Source organism: Opisthorchis viverrini (genome assembly GCF_000715545.1).
Source record: "Opisthorchis viverrini unplaced genomic scaffold opera_v5_52, whole genome shotgun sequence".
Taxonomy (NCBI): domain Eukaryota; kingdom Metazoa; phylum Platyhelminthes; class Trematoda; order Opisthorchiida; family Opisthorchiidae; genus Opisthorchis; species Opisthorchis viverrini.
In genome coordinates this window covers 1,083,943-1,104,922 of record NW_008751708.1, presented here as the reverse complement: position 1 = coordinate 1,104,922, position 20,980 = coordinate 1,083,943, and the positions used below count along the sequence as shown (strand labels likewise).

General features: G+C 45.0%; 1 protein-coding gene across 1 annotated transcript in view; it reads right to left on the bottom strand.

The window, feature by feature from the left end:
• Positions 1-495: 495 nt before the first annotated feature.
• The window catches only part of T265_03584 (hypothetical protein), a gene marked incomplete at both ends in the record, with an annotated part of 31,023 nt that continues 10,538 nt past the window's right edge, over positions 496-20,980 (bottom strand). The window contains 7 exons of the mRNA XM_009168103.1: positions 496-1,095; positions 4,672-4,977; positions 5,759-6,203; positions 8,815-8,872; positions 8,923-9,190; positions 9,530-9,915; positions 12,671-12,815. Of these exons, the coding sequence (XP_009166367.1) occupies positions 496-1,095; positions 4,672-4,977; positions 5,759-6,203; positions 8,815-8,872; positions 8,923-9,190; positions 9,530-9,915; positions 12,671-12,815 (2,208 nt within the window). The remainder of the gene's footprint in view (positions 1,096-4,671; positions 4,978-5,758; positions 6,204-8,814; positions 8,873-8,922; positions 9,191-9,529; positions 9,916-12,670; positions 12,816-20,980) is intronic.

Here is a 20,980-nt window from a genome sequence, read left to right as displayed (position 1 = left end):
ATTTCATTATGAAATAACTCGCGTAGAAAAAACGTTACGGTGATAAGGAAAACATATCAGCTGGAGAAGAGGAGTGGGGTAACGCGGAACCAGGAACATTGATCGGGTTATTATTAGGTATGGACATCCGAGCTGTAAAGCTGTGTACAGGCGCGTGAGCCAACTTGGAAAATTCGTCAACACACGCGTCTCGGTAATCAGGGACAGGAAATAAAAAAACAGAACTCTATAGAATGGATAGCGGAGTGAATCAGATGAGCAGAAAATAGCTGTTCCGGAAGGGGTTTGTACATTGGATGGGTGATGAATAATCACGTAACCGGGTTGGTATGACAAATAACAAGAACAAACGATACTACACTGCAATGATAATTTACATACAGTCTTATCGGCACATTGTGTTGGCAGGTAGAGTTGACTATTCGCAAGAAGTCTTCGAGATAACACAAGGGGGACGGTGTCACAGCACGATCGCAACATTCATAGCGGCCACAACTAGGCTGATTGAGATTGCGCATTTCCATGCATGACGTCAGACACTTCGGTGACCGAATCCCCATCACCGAACGCAGTCGATGCTTGCAAACAACCCATATCTCTAGACTCTAAACTTGTGGGATCAAATCCTTCCATTCCATTCTTGTCCGTGGAGGTCCCATTTCCAGGAAGTTGACAGCTAACGGCAGAGTCTGCTGAAACAGAGACAGGGGTTGTGGGTATGGTAGAACACTTTGCGTCAGTTGTATCCATACTCGAAGAGCCTTCCAACTCCGAGGTTTCGGGTTTTTTCGTGGGTGCAAAACGTTGAATGTCGCTACGCAGAAGTTCCATCAGCAGAGAGTTATTGGAAAGATAGGCACTCAGGTCAAGATCTACCAACATCATGCGTGCCGTATGACTGGTCAGTTGAAGTTCTGGGATTCGAGACATCAGACGGCCAAACTTGTCTCGCTTGCCTGATGAATTGACAATGTAATCCATTAACATTCGTCGAACAGATTCCTGGTATTCCCGAACATGTTCCGCAGCTTTGAGATTTTTCAAATCTAGGGGACACATACGGTTGAAACAGGCAACAGATACATGAGGATCTGCCTAATTTCATCCCAAGTTAGCGAAACACGAAAGAGAAACTGTTCGGAATGCAACATACATCTGAGATGACATTCATGAATCTCGCAGCACACTTGGTAGGTGTCTATCACAGCTCTCTCTTGTCGCTTTTACAAGAGTCAAAAACAGCACGGAATGAAGGTATGAACAAACAGTTGCTACTGAGATGCCATCACCTGAGTGACAACTACTATTCGCATTCGTTAAGAGGTGACTAAAATGACTGCCGGAACATTCGCATCTCCAATAACCTACACAATGTCTCTGATTAGAAACTATGATGGGGTCAACAGTGCAGTAAGGTCACATTGAGCGGAGGGCAAATGACGTGAAACCATTGAAGCAACTGGGTAACCAATCCGATTAATCTGGATGACTATATACACAAACTGTACAGAAAGTAATGGCGATTGGCTAAATACGCCTTTGATAGAGTTGCTTCAGTTCAAGTCCTTAAAAGAATCACATAGCTACAGTGCTTTGAGGAGTGTCATGTTGGTCATAAATCCCCCATAAGGAACAAGGACCGAACCAGTAAACCTAGAAAAAATAAAGCAAATCGTTCAGTTGTAGCATCCTTTCGGTGTTTAGCTGCCATGCCAACGGAAGGAGGCATGAGAGTTGGGATACTACCATGATGCCCACACCTAGACAGGAGCAACCGGGATGTTGAGGTTGGTTTCGAACCACGGACCTTCCCGTCCGTAGGCTGGCACCTTAACCACTAAGATTGGACAATGGCCAATTCGCATCAATAGTAGATTCGCCCACCGTCATCTATAGAATAACCGAAAAACGCGTTACCGGAAGTGGGCAATAGATGCACTTCTTAACAACCGAAGCACTGTGGCAAGGCTGCACAACGCTCACACTCGATTAGTCCGCATTCAGCGACGGCTGATACTCCCCATCGGATGAAGACACGCATTATATCAGTCGTGTTAGGAAATCACTTTCAGCAGCCGGAGAAATTACAAGGTGACGTTCATCACACATATGAGACCAACTGGTGCTCTGAACATAAACAGCTCCTACAAAACCCACCATTGTGGGTGGGTTAAACGAAAGTTAAAAGTAGCGAAAGTTAAACTTAGCTCGTATTCTCTCAAGAAATGAATCTTTAACAGTATTAAAGGAATGGAAATGCTTTTACTCCATTGAGTAAAAGCTTCTCGGCTTTCTGAGCTAAGATCATGTGTAGTAAAAGGATGACCTCATATTCAGCTCACCCATTTAGACAACCAATATAGTAGTGGAAACTAAACAGGTCCTCCGTCAAACTGATCAGCTCTTTGCTGCGAGATGGCCCAAGTGGTTAGAGCGCGAATTTACTGACCGGAAGGTCCGTGGTTCGGATCGACCTCTGCCTCTCGACTTCCTGTCTAGGCTTGGGCAACCGGGCAGTATCCTAGCTCTCGTGCAACCTTTGGGTGGCATGGCAGTTGGGCACCGAAATGGTGCTAAAGCTGAACGGTCTTTGCTGCTCCGCAATTGAACCTAAACTCGGTCGCAAAACAGCTGCAGTGGGTTTGCTGAGTCGATTCAGTCCAGAAGGTCAACAGGCACGGACCAACGATTAGAAACGTTTTCACCTTACTTGGCTGTCTCACTACAGAAATGCTCTGAAACTTCGACATGAAGTGCCAAAGACCAATCTAATTATGAACAACGGGTGTGACTAGTTTGTTTCGTCACCCAGTCAATGATAACCTTTGTGACGTCTTCCTTCAAAACCACACTGGAAAAGACTAGAATCGAGATAGCCGTAGAAGTATTCCACCCTTTCCCTAACACACCCAAAAAGAATGTCAAGTTGATAACAAGTTTGTCGTGTTAATTCCAGAGGTAGGCGTGCCGACAAGGCAACGACAGCTAACAAGAGCACATCAGGAATGGCGTCCCACATATCTAAATATTTCAGTCTGCATATCTGGCTAATAAAAACTTACAGAATCTATATGAGCTGGTTCACATATCTGATTCTGTCTGCTAATTTTTATGTGAGACATTGAGTGATCAAAGTACTGGAATTAAGGAGTTGAAGAGACCAGACATGTACGAGCTGAAACCAAGACTTCAAAAATCGAGATGTCCTTACACAAAGTAGGCTATTTGACAGTAGTGCTTGATTGTGGGGATACCTGACCAGCAAACGTGGCTGACAATTACCTCAGAACCAACGCTTCACAGCTGTCATAAGCATTACAGGTTTGAATGAGGAATCGCTACCATGATTAATCAGTGGTAAACAAACAGATGTTAGACAAGCGGAGGACGATAATTACCTGGTTGCATCAAAACGATGACCTTGAGACAGGCGTACTCAACCAGGTCTAGTTGTAACTGTGTCAAATATTGCGTTAACTGCAACATTCGTTCGACAATTTCTTCAGCTCCCAGTTCGCGAGCTGCCTCCAGGTTGATGCATTTACTTGATGTAAGGCGAATTTCCTGCCAATAGAAAGTACAAAAATAACACTGGTGTTCGAATCAGCTTCCATGTAAAAATGTAAAACTAAGAGTCCAGTTTCCTACGAACGAAAAAAGTTTATCAATGCACACGAACTCTGAGTGGAAGATCTCTAGTTCGGATCTCGAATGTACGTCGAATGACGATTACACACTAAAAAGACGCCACCCCTGTGCTTTTTCAATCATTACCAACTATCAGACTCGTCGCCACGTCCGGTAGCCCCTACAGGCCACTTGCCCTACAGTACAAACGGTGCAGGGTTGGACAAATCTCCTAGTTTTTTTTTAACAAGAAGCAGTCGGACAAGATATTGTTTCTCTCAGTTCCAAACTCCTCATTGTGATAGATTGGGATAGGATTCTCAGCTGATAGCTGAACGACAAACAGGCCTAGTTCGATAATTGATGCCACCACCAACAGATCTACCACGACTCGTCAATACAATTGCTTGAGTTTAGTTGACGGTCTTGCGTAAAAACACAAGACTATGGAGGTCACTGAGGAGCTGAAAATTAAGAACAGATTCGCTCAGGTGGCCCTGCAGATTAACTGGAATTGGAAGAAGGAACGCTCCTAACTAAGAGGTAGATATGGCCGAGACAGTTGGAATTCTGTTGAAATCCCCGGTTCTGAATAGGATACCCGTCCGACCAAGGGATGTCAAATTACCACAGCAAAGTTACCCATAACTGATTTGCAAATGAACATACACCGGGTGTCATAGACGAGATATTCAAATGAGTCACAGCTTAAAGCCGAGTTTATCCACAAACAAGTGTTAAGGAATTCGTCATGACTTAGGTTGACAACCCAAAATGACATTGCTGGTAAAACGCGGGTGGACTGTGCGCCATACTGAGATTTTCTGAAACTTTGTCTCCCACTTGTTTGTAAACGAGAGGTTCGGTTTGGAGGGCTTGAGTACAGGCGGTTGAGATCCTGTACGGACCGATTCCTAAGCGCCGTTACATAGTTGGTGCGTTAAAAGCGTTTCAAACAGAACAGATTGTGATGGAATCTGAGCTACACCACAAAGGTAAAACATATGCTGCTGGTTACCCCTAAATCGAGCAAAACGTGCTCACAGTTGGTGTTGGGAGAGAGCGCCAGCAGCAGTCCAAGCACAACAGATCCGCCCAACAGTTCTGAAGTAGTAATATTTGATCATCTGTGTCGAGTTGAGCAAAGTCTGGCAGGGCCCTCGACCAACGAACAGTTCGATAAAGACGCTGATCAGCCAGATTCAGGAGAGCTCGGTAAACCGCTGCTTCATCTTCAGTTACACCTTCGGGAACAGTTGCTTCAGGAGGTGTACTCGAGGAATCAATTTCCAAAGAATCTTCTGGTTCTGCCTCTATGGACTCCTCAACCGCCAGGATTTCGCTGATAATCTGTGTGGGATAAAATGAAATGCTGATAAACACCAACGATCTTAGTATCCAAAATAAGTAGAGGGCACAAGGAGATAAATCAACACTTGTTCTTAAACTGAGCATTTGTCCTGACTGAAGAATAAAAGCTATTAACCATTCATGCGAACCTGAAATTGCTGTGCGAACGAATTAGCTTTTTCACTGACTCTGTCCTCACTACTCTGTAGTTGGCAGTAATGCGATCCATTAAACACCCCTATGTGCATAAGGGAAGAAATCCATGTTCACTACAATAGAACAGGAAAACCAAAACATCCTAATGCCAGGATAGTGCTTCCCACTTTGCGGTCACTCTCTTGACCTTTGCCAGAAATTAGTTGAATTGATAAGTGTCGAAAGAACCAAACAGAGCAGAATTATTGGCATAAAAATTTTAGACCAAGGCAGACACACAAAAAATGCGTCCTAGTAAATTAATCTAGGGGTATTTGACGGCGGTTGACTCAATAAAGGGAAAAACAGCTCCGTGAAATGTTTTGATGAAGTGCTACCATAAAATGGGCGCACTTGAGAATTTAGCAATTGACTTGGTATAGCACAGACTCAAATAGAGGCTAAGGAAGATTAAACTGTGGCGATTCATCCAAAAAGATTTTTAACTACAGTCCACTGCTCTGTAAGCAATTTGGAACGATCCAACTGCCTAGTACTGCACAAATCATTTGGCAACCACGTGACAGAGGGAGCCACTTTAGTAAACAAAATAGGTAAAGTTCATTATGAGGGCTATGGAACTCACTTTCGGCAATTCAATTCTCGCTCGTCCAGCAGCGTCCGCGTTCCCTGAAACAATTACTTGTCTGCCTACAAACGGTGTTCCACACGAAGAAACATTGAGATTCAGAGACCCCGGGTACTCAAGCATAGAATGATCCAATTGTATTGTGCTGTGTTCCGCATCATCATCATCTTCGCCATGTGTTCCCAGAACCGCTGGATCAAGATAAACACCCCCGCCGGCATCCACAGAGGAAGGCAATCCATCGGGACCCAGAGGATGTTGTAATCCTGCCAGTGCGCAAGATAACTGCTCCGGATCTAGCTTACCATCACGAACGACCAGTACAGAACTCGGATCAGTGGAGTTCGGATCCGTAACACGTCCCGTACTGACACGAGCGGCCATTTGACGAAGGTAACGTGAGCCAGGGTACATGCTTCGACCACCACGAGTACGGTCTGACCTGATGGCTGGGGGGGGGATAGCAAAGGCATTCAAACGAACGGTTCGAAAATACGTTTAGCCAAAATTCGAGAAACAAATAATATGAGGCGAGGTAGAATGGGCATGTGATCCACAATTGTGCTGAAATGCATAGAACGCAATTTAATGGGACATAAGTTTTAATCTCATGCCTCGTACAGAAGCGTGTAGTTATTAGAAAACTATCCTGCTGGAACACTAATAACAGACAATTTCTGCTTGTCATAGCGTGGTGTGAGATTTCCCCCCGAAGATAAAAGCGTCTAAAAATAATAACCGCTTTTACCAAATGGACACTGACAAACCATAAATACTGCCATGTAACTGCAACACAAAAATCAGGAAAATGTGACAGGAAAGAGGACGAATGAGAATGCAACTTAGCTTGGTTGCGCCTCTTGAACAGCGATAAAATAAACACAGCTGAACGTCAGATCACAGTGAGACACCATCAGTGAGGTTAGACCATGATACCTTTCGAATATGAGAGATGACTACCGTGCACGATAGCTAAAAAGATGCAAAGATCCTATAACATTCCATTAGACTCATTTTATTTCGTGTTTCCAAGTCGCGATCTATCACACACTTTCCGCAAGGGTTTGGAAGGAAAAACAGGCTTATTCGCTTAATGGTAGTTTGGCATGCAGAGTACAACCTCAACCAGATGAGGTCTACTTGCTCCGTTAACTGTTCCAGGCTACAGCTGGCCAAATCCTAATACGTTACTAAAGCACCGGTTTTCAAATGTTTGGTGTTTAAGGTCAGTCGTAACGCTCTTTCGGTGTCTACCTTCCATGCCACGCCGAAGGAAGTACGAGGGTTGATGTTGTGCCAGGTGGCCCAGGCCCGGGCAGAATCAGTAGAGATGCTGAGGTTGGGTTCGAACCGCCGACCTTTCGATCAGGGAGTACGCACCTTAAATGAGCTATCCCAAACCAGATAGAGGGGGAAAATCTCATAACCACGAAGTACTATTATGTCTAAGATTGTCTTGTATGCACAGTCCTGTAGCCTTAGTGAAGTTAGTTATAATGCACGTTGACAAATACTGCGTGCATAAATTTTGTTCGTTACAGGACAGTCGAGGCCTGTGCAACTGCCAAGATAGTGAAAAAAGCTCTTCGGCCTGACACTTCAGAGGTACACAAGGAAATCGAAAGTGCTGAAACAAGACCGAACTTTGGAAGTGTAAAGTGTGGGCCGGAGCAATGCACCACTCTCGGAATTCGATTTAGAGTAAGTTCGATTGGATCCAATGAAAAGATATAGATGTAAAGGCAAAAGGGGAAACAAACTGATGTTGCAAATGTCTCCAAGCATCCTAGACGCTGCCTCTTAGTGCATGTCAGGTTTCCGGTGTGTCCTTGGTGTTGTTATACGGACAAAGAGCACTCCGATCGTGCAGTACAGGTCAGCAATAGCAGTTTAGAGCATATTCAGGCCTCCGGTCCGTTCAAGAAGTTAACACGCAGTTGGTTTGGTGTAGCGCTAGACTGAATTAATTAGGTTGCTACTAAACAAGTGAACGCCAACGTGTCTCTCTTCGATCGACAGGTAAAGCCATTCAGATCAGAAAAGGATGTAAAACCGACATTATCTCACGTTCTACATCTAAAAATCAATGAGCGATAAGCCATGAAGTAAACGTTGCCAACTTTATGTGAGGCACAAAACCAGGACACATTCGAGCTAATGAGGTTTAGGAGGCATGACATGTCGTGTGATAAGTTCTGAAAGGTTACAGGTTACTGTTGGATGTTAAACCCGAATAAAACCTGTGAGCAGCTAGGCAAAAATTAGAGGTGATCAGTAGTGCTTTATCCAGATTTGGACCCAGAGGTGGACGCAGCAGAATTCGATCGCCTGATGTTCAGGGTAAAATTTCACGCCCAAGCCCAATAAGTGAGCACCGACCTCATTTATGCGCGTGGTGACCTGAATTTAGGTGTTTTTGCCTAGTTTAACACTGTCCCGACCGTTCCTCAGTGTTTGGATTCACAACAAATTCCGAGGCACGTGTCAAAACAACTTGAACGTTCAGTTCAGTTTGTTTGCTATACACCGTGGACCGTGATATGTTGGTTCCAACTGCTGTATCTTCGAGGACGTGGAGAGGTCATGCAATCACCAAGGTAGTTTTTCGAAGAATGCTTCTATCTTCTCGATAGAATCAGACCTTGGATACAACACACCGAAAGCCATGACCTTGATACATCAGAGCCACTAGTCGTGAAACGAGGCCGCATCTATCCTTGTCACTAACCACCATTGATAGCCCCTATTTTGGAAGATGGCATGCCGACCTGACTAAGATTGCTAATCACAGAGACGGAACTGTTTCCAATCCATCACCATCATCGACAGGCGTCACAAAGAGACCGGACCCTTTAGTGGTGTAGCAGTTCGTACGTCTCCGTGACCCACTGAGCAATAGTGAGGGGTGCCTGAGCGACACTGTAATACCAGGTTGATCGGTGGCTACCTTACAATCAGGCTTTTGGGACAAAAGCTTTGGTCCAGGACCCTAACCATACTACTGTCTGGGTTTGGGCGTCCTGGCAGTATCCACACACACAACCATGAATTACATATTTAAAGATAGTCCATAGGTAGACCACTGTTGGATTTCTTCCACATTGTCCGTGGCTGAGTGAAGAAGGCTTTATCACACACACACACAAATCAAAAGGACAAACCTTCAATACGCATTCCCTTATCCACGCATTTAAGGAACCGACAAGCCGGACATTTCTTGCGCGAGGAAACGTTGATTTCACAGACAGAATTGGCACTTGGGTGGTGGCAAGCATATCGCTTGGCGTTCTGAACGGTGCGTTTGAAGAACCCTTTGCAAGACTCACAGCAAAATATGCCGTAGTGATAACCGGAAATCTTGTCCCCACAAATGGGGCAAGGGCCCAACTTTGTGAACTGCTTCACGTATTGTTGCCAAGTTGATTCACGCTACAACGAGATGAAGCAGAAAAAATTGGCATTAGGAGTAGACAGTGACAGCAAACGGAATAAGATTAGTCTCGTCACTTAGTACCTGTACGACAGATACTCTATTCAATACGGTTGTTTGGAATGATGCTTCACTTGGCTTAGAGTGAAGCACAAACTTCGGATTGATATAACCCACATAGCCTTTCGAAGATCCACCTACAATCAAAACACAGAGTAGCGAGTAAACGGAGTTCGAGACGTATCGGTACTGGTGTTGAACGGCGGTGCTTGACGGCTATACAACCACAATACGGAAAAGCGAAGGGTGACTAACGTTAGTACATTTCGCAAACGTACCACATTTCCACCAGCTGTGGCACCACTAGGAGTAAGAGTAAGGTAGCCTCCAGGGCCCGAACGGGATCCGACACCAACTGATGCGTTGTTGTTCACGTAAAGATCAGTCGCTCCACTGTGTCCAACAAACCGCGTTGGGCCCGCACTAACCCATGTTGTGTTGGCCGCCACGCGACCAACACCACTACCACCACCACTGACTCCAGATACTTGGCGCAAAGGGACGATAGTCGCACCTCCAGTGTTGCCGACTACGACGGAATTGGTGGCAGAAGTGGTAGCGCCAGTGCCAGAGAGCGGCTGCTGAACAAGGATGAAACTCCGATCTTGGTTGTTAAAGCCACTGGAAGCGACAGGACCACCAACTGCACGCAGTACAGTGCCACCTACAGAAAAATGGAAAAAATATAACAGAAAACGCGTTGAGTGTCGTATAAGCTGGGCGGGCCTAGTATGACTCAGAAGATACACCTGGAGATAAAAACGATACACTGAACCTCCCCGATTACCGGGTGCCTCATCAACTGAGCTACCACGGACGATTGTCAATTGAGGTCATACAACAGCAAAATTCGACAACAAACATCTCTACATATGTCTGGTTAGGGGAGTTTTATACAACCAGTGTACAAATATGGAACACAGCCGAACAACCAACCTTCTTCCCAAGACGGCTGTCGTAATATGGTCGCGCGAAGCATTACCGCGGTGCGGTAACTGTCAAAAGATAAAACCTGGTCAACTCATCATCATCCGTTTAAACCCAATGACAGCCTATACCGCTGCATCAGTTCGATATAACCACTGGAAGGCTGAGCATTAGTGTGGAACCTTGCCCCAATGAACTTAACCTGTGTGGACTGGTGGCTTCCAAGGACATGACGAAGAATATCAGAGACCGGCCTAACCGTAGCATACACATTGGGTCGTTTGGTCTGGACCCACTAAAGTCAACTGGCGAAGCGCCCACCATTCAAGCCGGTAGTATTTAAACTACTTATATACTGCAAGTAGCACGACGAGAAAATTGTAGTGGACCATCGCAACAGCGGCCACTCACGAAGGACGGCCAGTCTGGCCTCAGGTAGATGATGGTCCCCCTGGGGAGTAAAAACACACTTGCCGAGTCCCAGAAGATACGAACACATACACACCAACGTTTTATGATTAAACAATGAAACGCTGAAGTGTGTCGTAACCATTCCCCCAACCCGCTGAAAAACACCTGATATAAGAAACCATCTCGGCAAAAAAAGAGTACACTGATTAATACGTATACGTAGTTATAATGTTAAAAAGCTCAATACATAGGTATAAGCCTGTGTATCATATATGATAGGTTGGACAACTCAACAGATTCAAAGCAAACAGAACCAGAGACTCGTATTTCAGTCAAACTTGGTGCGTGACTCGCCCTAAAGAACGCATCAGCAATTTTTAGTTACACTAGCATATAGAAGTCCGCACACCGCAATTTGTACACATATGACTCGATAGACAACGACACCATGTCACCTCGAACTGTTTTACACACGTATATGTGTCTAGTCCCATTGGATGTTTCGCAAGCAGCGAAGTATGGTCGTGAGGTGATAAGAGTGTGAGGAGATAGGTGCTTCCGTGATTATAGAAATGTACGCCACCCGGGCTTTTCGCCTTCACGCCCCCGGCCTGAAGCAAAACATGAAGACGTGCTGCCATTTAACTGAACGCAGTGTAACCATGGGGATCATTGTAGTAATGCGTGGCTTGATATGGACTTCCACCACGATTGTTGTTACCACGGAATTTCAGTCAGTTGTCTCCGGACTATACTAGACTCACGACTTCTACCCTACACTAGACAGGATTAGTGTTGTTCCAACTTACGGTCAGTAAGGCCCGGAAGTCATAAGGGCACTTTGTGGACGGAAGCTTGACCTTAGTTTAGCAAGCGGTATTTCTAGAGTATACCTAACTTGTTCCAATCCCTTCCTACACATAATAGTTTGATGATATCAGAAGCAACCAGTTTACAGACGCAGCACATTCAACTGAAGTGTATTGTAAAAGAGAGATTCAACAGTCTCCCGTGAAAACCGAGTTCATAGGCAAAGTGTATTTGTCGAGATCTATCGAATTTGGGTTGAAGTAGAACATAAGTTTGACGGCAACTCGGGGACTGCGACTACACAATGAGACCCAAGAAGAGCGAAACCGGTCGTGGGCCGTCGGAGAGTTTTTAGCAACCTTGGGAGTGGTTTCCTCTGTGAAAATATATCGCGATACGGAGAATATCATGCCAAATGAAACATGAAGTGGCATTTTTGCAGCACATCCAGTTGAAGAATATCATAAACGAGAGATTCAGTTGAATGTCCTGTGAAAACCCAGTTGATATGCAAATGATCGTATTTGTCGAGACAGTGAGAACTGCTTCTACAAAATTGATAGGTGAGATTCTCACAAGTTGAGCTTGAAAATAAAGAGATCCGGCTTCATTCATTAGACTGCGAGATAGAATGCTTTCCAACTCAACGTACCCGCTCTGATTGAAAGAGTTGCTTTGGATCAAATATTAACACCCATAAACATGTGTGATTATAAAGTCTGCGGTCACTCATCACAGATGGCGCTTTTCGTCCCTGTAGAGTTCAAAGAAAATGTCTGTTCGGCTTAGAACTACCGTGCGAATTCACCGCTAACTTCTCTATTGCTCTTGTTTAAGTCACAGAGACTTGACAGTATTTTAGCTTCCATGGTTCCCACGGGTTGAATATCTCTACTTTCAAGCGACCATCTCATAACACAGGATTCGTCGGACTCCGAAATGTCTCGGATAGACGCTGTTCAGACATATGATGGACTGTTAGGCCTGCACAAATTGCGAAAAAGTGGTAAAGTCAGGAGGACGAATAAAGTGTCACTGACTGAGATTAGAGAACGTATGGCTTATTTTTCCAAAATCAAAATATTCGGTATGATTAACAGGTCAGACTTCAGAGAATCTTGACAATCGGTCCGGGTTTCCAGTGAGCATAAGATGGTATTCCTTTAGAAATCATGGCAGTGAAAATAACAGTGTTCCCAATGATATGTTCCCGTTTATCACTAAAGCGATAGAAACCCAACAGGAAAACATGGAAAATACGGAGAACTTACCGGCAGAAACCGCACGAAGCTGACCAGATCCGGAGTACAGTTGAGCCTCCTGACTGTTAGTTAGTTGACCAGCGGGAACGAGGATATACGTAGGTTGTTGTGCTGATAACTGATGCCGGGTTGCAGCAACAGTAGATCCAGAAGGCTGAAGTAACACGGTGTGTGCCTTGAGTTCATGATAATCAAAGGTCACATATTTTGAATGGGAAACGCACGTACAAGAGAAGCACATAAGAAACGCACAATACAGTTCCGAAGCATTCACTGGTACATCACCTGGCATAGCAAGTAGCTAGCGAATAAAGCGTGGTAAGACAAGCGTGCCTTATTACAATTCAACTGACTGATCGATACACCACCAGATCACCGTATTTCGCCCAAGGCATCCAAATATGATCGGCTTCGGAGTACACAGATAATATCGAACGGCGTCTTCGATTACTAAATAATTATTCGAATAGGTTTTGATGTTTCATCCGAGGAACCTGTTCCTACACCACATTTCTGTTACTAGGAACGGTTTAAAGAACATGTACATCCAACTCCGGGACCAGTGACCTTGCACTCATCTTTCGGGTTTTGTTTGCTCTGTGGAATAGTACGTCCGAATATTGCTTCACTAGGGGTCTCTAATTTGATGGCTTATTCTAATTACTTTGGGATAACAATCGGATAAAATATATGCTGAAAATTGTACTTACACCACCCACCTCGCGCTAAGAGTTACCAAAGTGACGAAACAATAAGATGAAACACTAAAATGAGACGCTATGTAACCACCTTCGTGGATATTTTTAACGTACTGCTAAGCTTTCATAAAAAAACACGAAATTTGATAAGGCCTTCAAAAAGAAAATAAACGCCTGTAGACGAAGCGCTGACCTCCTGCGTGACTAAGAGCAAGTGTCCTTAGTAGTTCAGTCGATAGAGCAGAAGTCCGACGGTTCGAGTCCGCCCTCCCCGGGCATCTATTGGTTTATGCCATGTAAACTAGCTAAGTAAAAATATTCAAAATTGTTACCAGATGTGAGGAGCGTAGTCTCACCCTATCGGATTCTCGTAGGAACAGTTCACACGTAGCGGTGCATTCGTTTCGGGTTTAATTCCCTCCTTATCAGGCCTGTCGAAGATCAGGAATCAGTTTCACGGTTCACAACTGTCCTCAAAGCTATACGAGCAAGCGGTCACACATATACACCAGATGTCGCAAGATGCACAGAGCTTTCGCATTGTGGCAACATTATTTGGATCACCCAGGTCTTGTGTCATTAACGTCGTGTATCACCTCACACTAAACCTTCCTGATGAGGGGCATGGCCTACTTGATCGAATAAGTTTCAGATCCTGACTGTATGAACCCCCGAGAGTCGATAGCGGAAGTCTACATCCAGTTAGGTGAGGATGACTTCAAAGAAGTGTAGTAAGTTTTACTAACATTCGTTGAGTCTAACAGGAACTATTGGTACGCCGAAAATAGTAAAACTGGATAAAGCTCTAGGTTAGGCCAAAGGTGATTCTTCCGTTATTCCTGGCCATAAAATGCCACCACGAATTGGTGAATCCGAATCAGATGTCAAGATGCACAAGAACCTGTAGGATGTACCTACCCCTGAGGCAAACAAAATTTGTTGCTGTCTTAATACTTCACCAGTTAGTTTAGGCGAGTGGACTGATAACACATGAACGAAAAGAATTGACAGTTTGACAGTGGACGAATTGTTTTGGAAATTAGTTCAGTGAGTACACGAAGCCCGCTACTATTCGGGAAGTTGCAGTTTGCCAGTAAGTTGCTTGCGCCGTATATATCACCAGATTGAGTCCGGCTTGGAGTCAGGACCAGAGCGCGCCAGTATACTGGGCTATACTAGCTTCGGTTTTCTAGTACTTAAGCACTGGGGCTAAAGGACAAGAAATAACCCATCAGCAGATACACACTGAAGGATAAATAGCAAAGCTTTCCTTATTTTGTAAAGTGGTGGTGTGGAAAGCTTGTAACCAGTTTCCTCCCATAAAAACGGGGAGTCGCGGTGGGTAGTCAAAGACAACTACAAGTTTGAGAGAATAACCCTGACGTTCTTATTTGTTCCACCTGAATACAGTCCAGGACGTTAGAAACGGCGGTCGACCAAGAAAAAAACTAAAAACAGGGCAAGAAGCAACAAGACATTGCACCACCGGGTTGGGCGTTATGATTACACGCAACTTGGGTGCTATGGACCAAAGTCAAACGGTACTAGAAATACGATGTGGGAAATCTTCCAGACGAAACAGAAAAATGCAAACATCAGACACGTGATTACCGGTTCGCATTTAAGGGCAGAAACGGAAGAGTGGTTTGCAAGGTGTGAATTCACGACGGTTGTTGCGGCACTGACTGATAGACGAGAGGCACCAGAACCACTGTCTGCAGGGGGAGTTGATTCCACTTTCGGCTTTTCCGTATCTTCGTCCACCTTCCCAGTAAACTTCAGCTGGCGGATAGAATTGTGAAGATGGGTTGAAAAAGGAGAATGATACGGTGGTGCGAAAGTCAAATCAATAGGACCAAGTCGGATAAAGCACTAGTTATGTGCAGATATCACAGGTATCACTGTGAGACATAAGAGACGATGATGAACATCCACTGATGAAACTGTGCCGTTGGACATGGCTAAAGACAGACGCCATGTTAGATAAAGTTCAATCAAACCAAGAAACCGGTGAGTAGCCCGAAAACGCAAATTTTATCCGAAGCACATTGGTCACAGATGCCGGCAGTCTAAGCATTAGCAAGCTCTTCCACAAACGTATTACCAAGCTGTAACGGTGAGGGATAGAAGTACCCAAACAAACACATCTCTATGTCCGCATGAGTTCTTGACTGCTCACGTTTGAGTTTTGCGATATCTAAAATCCCATATTTCCTACGGACCAACCGTCCCCTCTCTATCTACCTCTCTCTCTACAGCTGGCTTACAAAGCTCGTCAGTGGAACCTGCATGAAGTCGCGATATGGAGAGAACTGACCGCGGGTCGCAGAGTCCAGAAGCAGCACCCATATGACACATTTCAGAAGCTGACTCGTTCTGTTCCAAGAGATAACAACTTTATGAAAATTCGGGATATGCGGAAACTGTTTTTGGAAAGACATCATGTTCGAAGTTAGACGTACGCTTGCTAAACAAGTCGTTTTGCAAAAGAGCATCGATTGCAACACAAAACGTGAAAGCCGGGTACGTGTGACGCATCTACTTCGTAGTAAGTAGGTGTGAACGAATCCCAGCGAGGGGGTTGGGCATTTAAGGTGACCAAAATGCTTTGAGGAATTTACCGCGTATCAATCACCCATTTATATCAGTCCAGTAAGTTCGACACCAGCTGTCCAGCACGGATCTGTTGGAACAAGCGAGTATAAGGGCGCATATTACTTAAGTGACTTGTGGGGCCAAATCTTTGAGTATCGACTAGAATAGGAGAGTCATTTTGAGTATGATACCATGTCCTTAACAAACATTTCAATTCGGTGTAGAACTTGTTTCACTCAGCTTGAATACCAATGTGGTCACGAAACATTTGGGTGTTGTCGGTGCTACTTATCTTCCAGGATGGGGACTGCGTGATCCCCACTGCCCCCGGTTGGAGACACTCTAATCACTGTCATTGGCGTTCGTATTGTCAGGTTCCATCTAGATTCCCTGAATGAGTGTTTGTAGGTGTAGGCACCTCGAAATGATTGTAGTAAGGTGGCACTAAGTCCCTTCTCTGTCCAGCTTTATTTTTCTTCACAATAAGACTTTCAGATGAATCATGGTTGCACGACAGCGAAGCATCGGTGTGGAACACTGTGTCATGCTGTCAATGATGATGATGATGACTACAGTAACAATGACTCCTTGCATAAAGACTTGAGAACAGCTAATTAAATAATAGGCCTTTCACTCAATCTACAGAGAATGTGCGTAACAGTAAGGATGCCTCGCAAAAGAGGAGCTGAACTGGCCGTCGGTTATACCACTTGGCGCATGAAACCGGGTTAAGATAGATCTAAGGGTATGAAGCGTGACCGTGGTTACCAGGTTACTTCGTTGCGGAGTCTCAAATAATTAGTTTGGTGAGACACAGCATTTTTCCAGGAGTCATTGACGCTCTCAATACCGGTATAGAAGGTTGATTGCAAAATATTTTTACTGGTTTAAATCGATACTGCTTGGCTAGTGACGAGCTTATTTTTGATTGGGAAGTCCCGAAGGAAAGCGAATTGTCCGATGCTCTCGCAGTGTAGTGTGATCGGTGTCAAGTCGCCGGCCGCAGAGAGAGCAACGGGATCGAATCAGAGCTCCTCACCATTAGCTGATATCCAACAAGATTCATAGTTGGCGTGACTCGTGACACAACCATCTTCGTAGGCGTCGCTGCAAGCGGTCTTTAAGCGAGTCGTCTTCGATTCATCAAAGATCAGCTTCAGATCACTGATTCCAACCAACCCCAGGTATAGTTCCGAGAAACCTATGATCAAAAACCTAAGAACATTTTAGATCATCCACTAGAACTCACCACGATTATCAGCCACACAACAATACATCACTGCAGTCTGACACACGCGTCTTTTGAGACACAGTGAAATATCTCTTTTGATGCCCCAAGTGGCGCAAATTGGCAAGCGCAATTCTGACCGTTGAAATTTACACGATGACATCATCTGCCATCGTAGCCAATTCACTTTCCGATATACGCAGTGTCATTCGCTGAATCCTCAGAGATATGTTTAAAGACTGTAGCACGACTTCGCACCTTATGGGCGCCAAGCACATGTCAAAAGACCGGATAACCTCGATCAGCTCTTCTAGTATTACTTGTGCTTCCTGTATTTCTTCAAAAAGGAGAACAGTGTCATCCACATATTTCAGGTCTGCAAGGTTCTTGCTTGGAAGTATATGAATAACAAGGTATTATAGACCATTCAGTTTTTGCGCCTTTGCTTCACCAATGGCGATTCGACATCCTTGTTGAACAACACCGCCTGTAGAAAAGCTTTTGGAAGGCTCGAAATATAAAAATAGTGCCCGCAAAACCGCAAAATTGAAACAATAAGATAATCGTTCAGCTGTAACACCCTTCAATGCCTAACTGCCATGCCACCCGAAGGAAGTACGAGGGATGGGATGCTGCCAGGATGCCCAGGCCTAGACAGAAAAGTCGGGATGCTGAGGTCGAGTTCAGACCACGGACCTTCCGGTCCGTAAGCTGGGGCCTAACCAACCATTCAGTTTTTGCGCCTTTGCTTCACCAATGGCGATTCGACATCCTTGTTGAACAACACCGCCTGTAGAAAAGCTTTTGGAAGGCTCGAAATATAAAAATAGTGCCCGCAAAACCGCAAAATTGAAACAATAAGATAATCGTTCAGCTGTAACACCCTTCAATGCCTAACTGCCATGCCACCCGAAGGAAGTACGAGGGATGGGATGCTGCCAGGATGCCCAGGCCTAGACAGAAAAGTCGGGATGCTGAGGTCGAGTTCAGACCACGGACCTTCCGGTCCGTAAGCTGGTGGCCTAACCACCGAGCCATCTCACGCTCACAAGTATGCAAACACAGACAGCAAACGCTATTCACGAACTTCTTAGACATAAAATATTGAGCGAGCATGTTCACTTAAGTTTGCCAGCTACAAACTGTGTACTGAGGACAAATTAGTTCCAGCTGCTATAGCTTCGGTCACAGGGAAGAAGGAGAGCAAAGTAGAGAGCCAAGCATTGAAGGTGATAGCATCGATGCATACACACCACCGGCTGTGTTATTGAGCGAGGTCCGGAAGTGTCACTAATTAGTGATGCTTTGAGCCCCAGGGTTATCGTTCGAAGAAACGATATTTATCAACTCGACTAGCGGATGTTTTCATAACTCGCTGCCAAGACATAAAATGCCAATCTCTCGATTGCTTCTAATCAGCACAAAGCTGGGCAAAGGAATCTCTATGAAACAGACGGTCCTCCGTAATGCGAAGCAAAGCGTTCTAACCAGCGTAACTTGAGAAGTGTGAGTGGCTTATCCGTTGCGAGAGTTCATTTTTTCCTAATGTCATCTACTGTACCTCCTCATTGCTAGTTCGATGTTCTCACTAAACCCGACCAATGATTCGAAGACATCGATGGTCAAACAGTAACACCTTCCATACCTTCCCCGCATGTAGAATCCACGACTCTGACGCAAAGTAGTACGGACCGCACTGTTGCAGTGTATATGCTGCCCTTCAATGACAAACTAACGTTACGACTGCACCACAGGTAACGGATGCTGAGATATCAGTTCTGACTTCCTCTATTCAACAAGTAATATCGTTTCCAGCCAGACAACCGAAAGAAAATTGTCCAGGAAAATAAATGTATCTACAAAACCGATTGCCTAGGCTGCGCATCGTCCACGTAGGTACTGGTAGATGACGGCGTAGCGTTGATGAAGCATTCCCATCATGAACAAAACAGGTAGCCTTGGTCACGCCAACCAGTGGAGGATCCATACACTTATCCCTTTTGACAACAGTCGCTATTTTACGTCTACCAATAGCGAACCGAAAGACTATCACGTATAAGCATATCTCACACCTATGCCTACTTTGAGATACCTATAGCGTGGCCGTAGCAATTAGTGGTTCCTCAGTACTAGCCAGTTCCGACAAAATGGTGTTGGTGCGCTTTGATCCCAATAGTCCCAACTGCCACTATGTGTATCGTGTAACCTTGGGCTCTTGTGGAGATGAATAACTTGCGACTGTCAGACCGCGCAGAAGTCTGAAGTACCCAACAGAGCAGCAGCTATGCCTGAACTCGTCAACTACCATGTTGTCACTGTCCGAGTAAGGCCCTAATTGCAGCCTCTTCTTCTGCAGAGGAACAAACAGTCGTAATAATTCGCAGCCATACTTTGTAGCAGCTCGGCCTGATATCCCCTGAACGATGTTTCGTCACTCAACTTCTAAAGCTGATTTATTAGTGACGAACTTAAGTGACGGTTGTTACAACGACCGAGGACATGAATTCCTAGGGTTCTAGAACGTAAGGGGCTCTATGAGCAGCCGTAATATGCGAAATCGGGACGAAATATCTCCTGTTGGTTGCGACAAACACTGCTACATGATTAAGTGAAAATTCACCTCTTCTCGCGTAATTACCAACCTACGCATTGGTTCCGTCAATAGACTGGGACTCGCAGAAAAGTGACCAGCTAACCCAGCATGCCAGAGATTCGTACAAGTATGTTGGACTCCAAAAGCCTACCACCCCGAAACAATGCATGCACCAATGTTTGACTTTGTCATTAGCAAGATTTACCACAATACCAATCACCATGGAAAGTACTTGCAACATAAAACCCTATGATAACCTATGTCACCATAGCAACAAATTTGACGCCTCGTCGGCAGATCTGAAAATATCACTTCGAAGTAATAAGCCATGGGTGAACCACTAGGAACGCCACAACCTAGGCTTTATAGGGGATGATCAGGACCATTGGGACAGCTAGCGGCTACGTGTTGCACGGTCTTCGTGTCGGCCCTTCCACATCTTGATATTCTCTCAAAATTAGCACCATTTCTTCATGTTATACCTCGAGGTATGGTTATGCGAACTTCTAAGTAGGCCCTTAGATGCCCTCTTGCTCTTCATCATCATCGACACCATGACATTAGTGTTCAACACCGATGCTTCACTGCTGTACCTCTTGCTCTAGGCTTCCTTCGGTACAAATCGACCTCCGTCTGAAACTGCTCGTATAAGAATTTCACTCCTCCTCAAAGGGGCACTTGCGGCCTCGTTTTTCTGTTGATATTCAGTCACATTCTCCCTAACTGGAACCATCTGCGGTGACCGACCCAGCTGGGTTCGACTTAGCCTTCCATGCACTTTCCGCAGGGTGCATTTATACAATCGAGTACTTTTCAGTTTTCACGATTGAGATGCTACTTTCGGACCTCTAACGTAGCGACATACCTCCTCCTACATCAGGTACCACAAAAGCGTTCAGGCTACACTATTAAGAAGCCTGGCTGCGAACTGTCCGCGGAGAAAGATGATAAAACAGGAATCAAAGGAAATACCGAGCCGCCAAATTCTGCGTGTCATTTAGCTTCATTTCGTAGTTATGAAGTTGGTTTCCCCATTCATGAGCAATCAGGTCTCCGTCATGTGTTGGTGTGCAGGCTCTAGGTGTTCACCACGTATTGAAAGAGGAGGGAGAAGTACGACCTGTAATAAAACAATGTTTCTTAGCACTTTGAAAATAACCAGCAGTACTTGAGAAATATGGGTTAGACACATCCCTCGAAGACAT